Source organism: Diceros bicornis, chromosome 20 (genome assembly GCF_020826845.1).
Source record: "Diceros bicornis minor isolate mBicDic1 chromosome 20, mDicBic1.mat.cur, whole genome shotgun sequence".
Lineage (NCBI taxonomy): Eukaryota > Metazoa > Chordata > Mammalia > Perissodactyla > Rhinocerotidae > Diceros > Diceros bicornis.
In genome coordinates this window covers 21224337-21235123 of record NC_080759.1, presented here as the reverse complement: position 1 = coordinate 21235123, position 10787 = coordinate 21224337, and the positions used below count along the sequence as shown (strand labels likewise).

Genomic DNA, 10787 nt, shown 5'->3' with positions numbered 1-10787 from the left:
GAGGACAGGCTGAAATTAATGACATATGAATGCTAAATCCCAGTTAGAGGTTTCTTCAAAGGAATAATTAGGCTACACTTAGTAAGAGGGGATTATGCAAAGAAAAAGCTTTGGGCAAATTATACGCTGAAAGAAAAGAAGATGTGCAACCAGGCAACTGTTGGAAGGAAATTGGAGTTGATTAATATTTCAGGAAGTGATTTTTTTACCTACTTACCTTAAAAATAATATAAACATAGTGAGACAGAGATGCCTGGAGGGGGGTGGGCACTCCATGTGTATGGAGAGGGGTAGACAGAGACTAGCAGTAGGATGTGAGCGTTGGGACCCTTCCTGGTGCATACAACCTAGGATTGTCATTTTAGGATCCCTATTCTCTTTATGAAGAAGGAAGGGATTTTTGCTTTCCAAAATAACAATAACAGCAAACACTTCATCTGTGCTTACCACATATAGTGTTTGCCCTATATTAATCTCTGTTTCATTTTCCTCATCTGTTAATAGGGATTACATTATTATCGAATCCTCACAATAACCCTAGGAGGTAGGTACAATAAGGGACTTGCTCGAGGTTATCCAGCTAGATACTGTCAGAAGGTAGATTCGAACCCTGCAGCCTGGCTTGGAAGTCTAGGCTCTCATTCACTGCAGTACACACGTCTTAGGAAGGAGAAGGGACACATGCAACATGCTAGCTCTGTGTGCGCACATATTTTATTGTAAACTCTCCAGAGTCTCCCTTCCCACACCATCCTTAGCCTCCTAATTTGTCAAATACAGCACCTTCCTTACTCTGCTCTTATCACTCCCCTCCCCTTCTTGCCAAAAGCCTCCAATGGGTAGAAGATGAGGAGCTGCTCCATCAGCGTATGGGCCTGAGCACAGGCATTCTGTCTGTCTTAGTGCAATCGGTAATATTCATTGAAAATCCTTTGTTAGATGCGTGGGTTAAGTCATTCTAGGAGCATTCACTCAGCGCCCAGAGTGGGAGCGTTTATCAGGAATGCAAATATTAATTCACTTTCTAGGATACGTTTTTTAACTTAAAAGCCTAAAAAATCCGCAGAAAACTCACTTCTGAGTAGTAAACCTTCGCCCGGAGCTCTCACTCCGGAGCCTCACTGCGGGGCACTGGCCACGAGGGGGCAGTGGGGACTGCGGAGTCGGACCGGGAGGAGGGCGCGGCGGCTCGGCCATCGCTTGCTCTCGCCTGGCGCGCGGCTCTCGGCCGTGGATTAGCGCAGCTGGGGACGTGGGAGGCGGCGGGCCCCGCCCCCGGCCGGCGGCGGCGGCGGCAGCAGCGGCGGCCCGGCGCGGCAGTCGGTGCTGGGAGCGGAGCGGCGCGGAGGGCGCGATCGGCGGGCGGGGGCGCGGGAGTGCGCGCTGCCTTCGGGGCTCCTCTCCGCGCGCTAGGGCGCGGGCACCAGCGCGAGCCCCTCGGCCGGGCCCTGGGCTCGGGGCACCGGGAGTCGGGGGCTGCCAGCCGGGGCGCCGGGACCATGGCGCTGCGCGCCCGGGCGCTGTACGACTTCAGGTCGGAGAACCCGGGCGAGATCTCGCTGCGGGAGCACGAGGTGCTGAGCTTGTGCAGCGAGCAGGACATCGAGGGCTGGCTCGAGGGGGTCAACAGCCGCGGCGACCGCGGTCTCTTCCCGGCCTCGTACGTGCAAGTGATCCGCGCCCCCGAGCCCAGCCCGGCGGGCGACGGCGGCCCGGGCGCCCCGGCCCGGTACGCCAACGTGCCGCCCGGCGGCTTCGAGCCCTTGCCCGCCGTGCCGCCCGCCTCCTTCAAGCCGCCGTCCGACGCCTTCCAGCCGCTGCTGCAGCCGCAGCAGGCGCCGCCGCCGAGCACCTTCCAGCCGCCGGGCGCGGGCTTCTCGTACGGCGGGGGCGCCCTGCAGCCGTCGCCGCAGCAGCTCTACGGCGGCGGCTACCAGGCCAGCCAGGGCAGCGACGATGACTGGGACGACGAGTGGGACGACAGCTCGACGGTGGCCGACGAGCCGGGCGCGCTGGGGAGCGGCGCGTACCCGGACCTCGATGGCTCGTCGTCGGGGGGCGGCGTGGCCGGCCGCTACCGCCTGTCCACGCGCTCCGACCTGTCGCTGGGCTCCCGTGGAGGCTCGGCGGCCCCGCAGCACCACCCGTCGGGGGCCAAGAGCTCGGCCACCGTGAGCCGCAACCTCAACCGCTTCTCCACCTTCGTCAAGTCGGGCGGGGAGGCATTTGTGCTCGGCGAGGCGTCGGGCTTCGTGAAGGACGGGGACAAGCTGTGCGTGGTGCTGGGGCCCTACGGCCCTGAGTGGCAGGAGAACCCCTACCCCTTCCAGTGCACCATCGACGACCCCACCAAGCAGACCAAGTTCAAGGGCATGAAGAGCTACATCTCCTACAAGCTGGTGCCCACGCACACGCAGGTGCCGGTGCACCGGCGCTACAAGCACTTCGACTGGCTGTACGCGCGCCTGGCCGAGAAGTTCCCCGTCATCTCCGTGCCCCACCTGCCTGAGAAGCAGGCCACCGGCCGCTTCGAGGAGGACTTCATCTCCAAGCGCAGGAAGGGCCTGATCTGGTGGATGAACCACATGGCCAGCCACCCGGTGCTGGCGCAGTGCGACGTCTTCCAGCACTTCCTGACGTGCCCCAGCAGCACCGACGAGAAGGCCTGGAAACAGGGCAAGAGGAAAGCCGAGAAGGACGAGATGGTGGGCGCCAACTTCTTCCTGACCCTGAGCACGCCCCCCGCCGCCGCCCTCGACCTGCAGGAGGTGGAGAGCAAGATCGACGGCTTCAAGTGCTTCACCAAGAAGATGGACGACAGCGCGCTGCAGCTCAACCACACCGCCAACGAGTTCGCGCGCAAGCAGGTGACCGGCTTCAAGAAGGAGTATCAGAAGGTGGGCCAGTCCTTCCGCGGCCTGAGCCAGGCGTTTGAGCTGGACCAGCAGGCCTTCTCGGCCGGCCTGAACCAGGCCATCGCCTTCACCGGAGATGCCTACGACGCCATCGGCGAGCTCTTCGCCGATCAGCCCAGGCAGGACCTGGACCCTGTCATGGACCTGTTAGCGCTGTATCAGGGGCACCTGGCCAACTTCCCAGACATCATCCATGTTCAGAAAGGTAAAGCCTGGTCTTTAGAGCAGATGGTATGGAATGTGTTGTTCAGGCTGGAGGGGATGACTCTCACAGAAATACCGTTATCTGTTTCAGATTAATATCCTGCAGGTCGGGAATCGAATAGGGATGCGGATGGCTAGGCGGTTTCCCCGAGGGCACGGTGGATTGTGGGCAGGTAGCTTCCAACTCAGAGTATTGCCAGACAGGGAGTGGGTCTCTTCAGAGAAGGTTCTGAGAGTACTTTTTATGACAGTGCTATCATTTTAGAGTTTGAATAGTTGGGTAATGAGCTTCTGGGATCTGTAATCTTGTATCCAGTGTGGAATTAGAAGGGACCCAAACCGTGTTAGGCATTCATTTGAACACTGCAATGTCGCTTAGCCATGGGTTTCAGGCAGCATAGAGATAATGGGGAAGCACAGAATTTGCAAATAAAGGTAAGGCTGCTTTCACCCCCCCAACGCCTCTCAATCCCTGTTTTGGTGGAGGAATTAGGATCAGCTCTCACAGGTACGAGCTGGGGCAGTTTAAGGACTTCTGGCACAGGCTTCTTGCTTGCCACTTTCATAAAATGAGGTAAAAGACTCTAATTTCAGGAAGTTTTAAGAAAATCTCTTTAAGCTCAGTCATTTTGAGTCAAGAGTCTGTTAACCGCCTGAAATTAAGAATATTATTTAGGAAAATGACGTGGAGAAGCTACATAGAATGTACAGAATCTGAGGACTGTGTCTGAGAGCAGTGTTTCTGGTATCCCAGTGAGTTGGCTGCACGACCGTCAGAGCTTGCTTTATTAGTAGTTGTTAATGTCTCTGATTTTTGTTAAAGCACTCCAATTTGCATATTATTTTCTTGTAAATTAGGGAAGTAATGCGTGTGCTGACTTTACTAAAGAGTTTGCGTTCTGAGAGAATGCCTTGAGTGAGAGAGAATGGGGAGGTGTTGGAGTTAGGGAGGAGTCCTGTCTGTGGATGTCTTCTGTGCAGTGTGGGGGTGAGGAGGAAGGAGAGTCACCTAATTTAACCTCCCTCGATGGTGGAAACCTTCTCGGGTCATCAGGCCCGGCCTTCGGGGAAGAGGTGCTCACTGCCTTTCCAGGTGGCCCAGTCCATGTGAACAACCTTGATATTCAACATATTCTTCCTTGTATTGAACTAAAATTTGCCTCTCTTGATTGTTTCGTGGAACCACACAAAGTAAGTCTCTTTCTCATCCACATGTCAGCCCTCAGCCCTTGGGAGACAGCAGTCTCGCTTCCTTCCCCCCTGCTGCTCTCCTTCCCCTTCCAAGTGTGTGACTAGTCTTCTGACTCACCAAGGGGCCTCTTCAGACGCTGACCACGTCCTTACCCCTGCTGAAATGCAGTACCCCGAAACGTCTGCCGTACTAACTTTAGTGGAGAATAGTAACTTTCTTGGCAATTTACATTTTGTAAATGCAGTCTAAGATCAGCTGTTTGAGCAGCCATATGGCTGTTGACGTACATCGAACTTGCATCTACATTCCTTTTGCGTTTTTTTTTTTTTTGCGTAAATTGATATAAATTCTTGACTTTTTGGCTGGTGCTGGTGGGACTGACTCTTTGAGTCTTTAATGCAGGACCTTACATTTAAATTCCATTATGTGACATCTGTCTAGACCCATGCTGGCTGCCTTTTTACATATTTCTGTGAGTTTATGCAAATTCTTGGTAAATAGTTGAAAGGGTGGAGCTAAGTAAGACACCTGCAGCCCAACACAGGTGACTGGCTGCCCCAGGGTGCCATCAGTTCATTCACTGGTTTTGCCGTCATGTGGCCACACACTCAGCCTTGTCAAGCCCCTGCTGTTGAAATTGTTTATTAGAAAATGTGTGGTGTTTGTTTTAAGGTCTATTTTGAGTTCATAGCAGTGGTCTGTGTAGTCTATTAAGCCATGTAGTTTATTTTTTTTAACCCTAGAACTAAAATTGTGTCATATTGCTTGGGATTTGAGAATCTTCCTTCATTAAAACTGGCACCATTTTATGTTGTTTAAACAGATTCAAGGGCACTAAACATAATCTTTAGGAACTTTGGAAAGAACACCAGTCGATAGTCAGTATAGTTTGTTTCTGCTGTAGCCTTGGTGTCCTGTGTCCCTAGATGACATGTCTTTAGAATGTACTGCCATTGAAAGCTATAGTGTGCAATGCAGAAGACTAAAAGCATTTGCTTACAACCAGTGTTTGTCAGGGATGCTGGTGTTGGCGACTTAGGAATAAAGATGAGAAGAATATCATAAGCCAGGCTGAATAAAGCTTTTTGAACATGTTTTGGATGTTCAGAACTTGTGGTTGTAAAGAGCAGCTCACCCTTCTCTCCCTCGTAACTACATAGTTGCTATTAGAATGAATTGTTTTTAGTCTGAGCACTTGGGGATTTTGTTTACAGGTTTTTTTTTTTCTCCAAGGTCTCAAAGCGTAACCACATCAAAGGTCTTACTGTGACTTTTGAGAGGAGAACCAAAAAAAAAAAAAAAAAGATAAAAATCTTTAAGCAATTGAAGCAATTTTTGTTGTATTTGGTCCAAAGTTTATATTTAACTTAGGGAGAAATTTTAAAGTTCAAAATAATTTCAACTTTTCAGTTCTCATTGTCTACAGTAGGAGAAAAGCAGTTTCACTAATTGTACATTTTGCATGTTCTAATCATATATTAGGAGGTCCACATTGAGATGTACAGAAAACGATTAGAAAGTGCTTTTTAATTACTAAAATAGAAGGGGAGTTAATTAGGTGTTTTTTCCTTTAATTCCTGGAGGAAAGAAGAGGAACATTAGGCTCCTCTGACATTTTTCTTATCCAGGAGACTGCTGTGGTCAGCTTTCCCAGGGTTCTAGGCCTGTGCTACTCATACTCAGTGCTGGGTCTGTGAGCCACATGTGGCTATTACTTAATTTTAATTAAATTTAAAAACTTAATTCCTCAGTCACGTTAGCTATATTTCAAGTGCTTTTTAGCTAGTGGCTACCCTACTGGACATCAGAGTTAGAGAACATTTCCATCGCTGCTGAAGGTTCTATTGGACGGTGCTGTGCTGGACCGTTGGCCATAGTTTAACTCAGTCCTGTCATAAGTTTCTCTTGCAAATGGATGATCTTTTCACATACTTTCCAGATAATTTTCTTTTTACTTGGTCCTGTCATGGCATCCCCTCCTTTCCATGTAGACTTACATAATAAAAACTGGGAGGGGAAGCAGGCCCTGCTAGACCCATCTTTACAGATTTCCCAGGCACTCAACCAGTGAGTAATACTTCTGTGGTGTGAGGATGTTCATCCGCTTTGCAGCCTGCCTTCGTGTCTCATTCAGAAAACACAGCTGGTCTCAGGATGGACATCTGAGGCTGGTGAGGATCCAGCTCCAGAATGAGGGTGGAAAACTCAAATACTCTTGAATGTGGTGGACTAGCATTTTTCTGACTATACTTAGTAGTGAAACCATTGCTTAAACTTAATAATGGTTTAGTGTAAGTACTTTCCGCAGAAGTGAAGAGAACCATATGGTTCCTTTAGCTAAGACAGAATTCTATGGTTCTATTTTTTTCATCAACTAATAGAGTCTTAGATAAACAAACCTATTTCCGTTAATGGAGTCAGTGAAGGAAGAGGGCAGTTTGCTGTAGTCTGCAGTACAGTCAATGGAAATTCAGAATCTGTTTGAGTTTTATTCATATTTTGCTTTGTCTTAACAGGAGTCGCTTAAATTCTTTGTTCACAGGCAGCTCGTTGATCCCCGACTAGGCAGTATGCACGTGTCTATCACTGCCAGCTTTGTGACCCTATGGTCTCGATTGTCATTTCTTGATAGGGTAGGTATGCCTTTATATGCTGATGTTGGTGAGTTTGGGGTAGTACATAGAATATACTTCACTATCGGTTTCTTAGCATATTCAGTTCTGTTTCCAAGGATACGATTAATCTCTAATGTTTAATAAAGCTAAATCTGGCTGGCAGAGAGTTGTTGTGGTTTAAAAGCTTTAGGCTTATCTCCTGGTGGATATTGTGCAAGGGAAAGATTGTAAAGGTTAGAGTATAAGAAATGTTGGTTTCACCTTTTTTATGAACGGGGACTAGATATCGGGAGGGAGTCACTTAAAGTGAAATGTCTTTATTCCGGAGAAAAGGTATAAAATCATGTAAAGATGATTCGTTGGTAAAATCTAGCCTGAGTGTGTGAAGCACGGAGGCAGAACTAGACAGGCAGGCTGTCCTGTTTTCTGTACTCTTAAATTAAATATGCAGTCTACTTCACTGCCCTCTGTCAACGTTTCAGATGGAGCCTTCTTTTCAACAAAAAACAGCCCCGGGACCTCAGGAATGGGACACCAGTAGTGGGTCTCTCAGACACTCAGGGTAGAATTTCACCATTGTGCTTCCTTCCACCACGTGTAGGGTCGGTCTTCTGTCCCTCAGACATTAATTCAAGATAGCAGGAGTCCCGGCAGGGCTGCAAGGTAAGCCCTTCCCTCTTGGCTCCCCATTCTCCTGTGGCTAAAAATAGCCCTGAGGAGTGGTGCCAGGAATACAGAGAAAAGGTCTACTAAGCGGGCTGTTTACAAACTCATCCTTATTTTGAAATCTCTGGGCTGGAAATTGAGGTCATGCATCTTTTTTGTCTTGGCTCCGTCTTAATTGAACTTGTTTCTCCTCCCCACTGCTTCCACTCGCAGCTGTTTTCTAAGGAGGCTTCAGTTCTAGCCTCAGCCTCTGCCTCAATCTGTATTTTCTTAGTGGAAATAAGGTTACCTTTGAGGCCTCTGAAGTAGATGCCTGAGTTCCTTGGTTAAAATGTTGGTGTGACTGGGCGTGCACAGTCCTGGCCATGAAGCTAGGTGGGGTACTGCTCCCCTCACCCCGTCACTAATTGCTCAGACTTCATTTTTGAGCCACAAAGGCCTCTTCGGAATCACACCCGGAGGCCCAGTCTGTGAGGCTGATCACGCAGAACTGAGAGGAGGCAGGGACCCCCACGTCCGCTCCCTCTTGGCCTCAGGTGGGCTTTCGTCCTTATTCACAAATGTCCTCTGCACAAGTTTCTGTCTTGTCATCTTAGGATTTTGAAGCATAATGGTGGGACCCAAACATGCAAGAGGTTCTGTGAAGAGAGGGGGGATGTCAGTTCCCTTACAAATATGACACTTCCCTTAAACTATGTTCCTTTTCTTCAGGCTGAATAAAAATCTATTGTTGTATTGTCTCAAAATATTTTTAAGCAGTTTTTATTTATTTATTTATTTATTTATTTATTTATTGTGAGGAAGATCAGCCCTGAGCTAACATCCATGCTAATCCTCCTCTTTTTTGCTGAGGAAGACTGGCTCTGAGCTAACATCTACTGCCAATCTTCCTCCTTTTTTTTTCCCCAAAGCCCCAGTAGATAGTTGTATATCATAGTTGCACATCCTTCTAGTTGCTGTATGTGGGACGCCGCCTCTGCATGGCCAGAGAAGCGGTGCGTAGGTGCGCGCCTGGGATCCGAACCTGGGCTGCCAGTAGCGGAGCGTCGGCACTTAACCGCTAAGCCACGGGGCTGACCCTGTCTCAAAGTATTTTTAAATCCAGGTTTAATAGCAAGTTAGATTTAATTTGCCATCTATTTATGAAGCTCTGTGATATCATTAACTAAATGATTATCAAAATAAATGAGATAGTAATGCTTAGCTCCATTTGGAGAGAGTGCACGCAGAAGACCCATACCGTTTGTCGTCCCACATATATAGAGCATGGCCTGGACTGGTGTCTGCAGGAGGGACAGGTAGGACTCTGTTTGATCCTCGGTACCTTCTTTGACTAGTGGCAGAGAAGCTGTGTGCCAGGTTGCTGAGAGCCCCCCAAGGCTGCGCAGAGGAGATGGAGCTGGCCTGAGTCTGACAAGGGAGCTGAGTCAGCCTTACCAACGAAGGGGGTGTGCCAAGCCAAGCGCCCCCCGAGCAGAGTCTCATCACTGTGGACCAGCGTGGAATCTGGGGGCCAGTGCATGGATGTGAGGGGAGCTTTGGACAAATTATTTTAACCTCCATAAGCCTCAGTTTTCTTCTTGGCAGAGTGGGAACACTTCCTCACAAGGTCATCAAGAGGATTAAATGTGATGGTTTGTAGTAGCTACTCACTAAATGCTTAATTTTGAGAAGTAGAAAGGTGCTTTTAAAATGAGAAGCACTCTCCTTTTTTCTTTTTTTTTTTTTGTGAGGAAGATCGACCCTGAGCTAACATCTGCCATCCTCCTCTTTTTTTGCTGAGGAAGACTGGCCCTGGGCTAACATCCATGCCCATATTCCTCTACTTTACATGGGACGCCTGCCACAGCATGGCTCGATAAGCGGTGCGTCGGTGCACGCCCGGGATCTGAACCGGCGAACCCTGGGCTGCCATAGTGGAGCACGCGCACTCAACTGCTTGCGCCACTGGGCCGGCCCCCACTCTCCTTTAAAAGACAATTCCAGTAATCTTATCATCCCTCCTGGTAGCCTGTTATCACCAGAATTGCAGGCAAAAGTATAAAAGCCCAAGGAGTCATCGGTATAGCAGTTAAATGTTGTATTTTAATACGGCTGTCCTGTATTCCATCTAGAAGAAATGGTCACCGAGGAATAAATGTCACTGTTATTCGGAGTCCCAGTTTGTTGTTGTTTACGTTAAAAAGTTTATGTAAATTGTCTACTGCCAGCTCCCCCGCAAATTACTTGTGTTCTTGGCAAATCACGGTAACATTTCTGAGCTTCAGTTCCCTCATCTGCAAATATGAAGTTCATGATTTCCTAGGTACCATTTTGTTGGTTGATTTTTTTTTTAATAGTATTGTTCTTGTATTGAATATAAAATACTCCTAAGTATATGACGAACATTTAGACATTATTTCAGGCTATTTCAACAGTATTCTGTCTGCTTATGTGACTTGTAATCTAGGAGCATGAAAATCCTTTATCAGTTGATGGGAAGGAAAATTCCTGCACATTTAGTTCAGATCAGCATCGAGGGCTTACCCCACCAGGTGCTGTGAAAGTGAAAGTGATTAGTACCTGGCCGCCTGCCTGCTGGTGAGAGCTCCCAGGTGTCCTGAAGCTGCAGCCGGTGGATAGCGGAGCGGCTTCTCTGACCCAAATGAGGCATGTAATTAATAGGGCCACCAAAGAGAGAAATTGTGATGGTTTCTCCCTCCTACAAAGAGTTCTTCACTTTGAATTCTAAATACTGTCTCCTTTCCCAAAAGCAGAAACAATCTGACATTGATCTTTTATTCGTAGCTTGGTTAAACTTTAGTGTGAATGAGTTTTAGTCCACGTGTCATTCCTCTTCCTTTTCTTAGAACTTTTTGTCTCTCGCTGTGATTTAACTTTCCTGATTGTGGAATTTTATGTATCAGTTAGCAGGTCAGGAGACAGTGGTTAAGGAGGGGAGCTAAAATCATTAGAATTGTTCATAGGATCCTCTGAAAGATAAACTAGATTTTATTCAACAAATATTTCAGCGCCCCCCAGAGATCAGGTGCTATTGAGGATGCGAGGTTTGTGTCAGTGGCCAAAACAAAGATTGCCGCTCTGTGGAGCTGACATTCTAGTAGGGTGGAGACACCGAGTGAAAACACACCCAATAAGTAAATTATACTGTACGTTGGAGTAGGGTGTGTGTTGGGGGGAAAAAAAGATGGAGCA

At 48.3% G+C, this 10787-nt stretch overlaps 1 protein-coding gene across 1 annotated transcript in view; it reads left to right on the top strand.

The window, feature by feature from the left end:
- Positions 1-1364: 1364 nt before the first annotated feature.
- SNX18 (sorting nexin 18) overlaps positions 1365-10787 on the top strand; it is a 28479-nt gene continuing 19056 nt past the window's right edge. The window contains exon 1 of the mRNA XM_058564089.1: positions 1365-3120. Within this exon, the coding sequence (XP_058420072.1) occupies positions 1500-3120 (1621 nt within the window). The 5' untranslated portion in view covers positions 1365-1499. The remainder of the gene's footprint in view (positions 3121-10787) is intronic.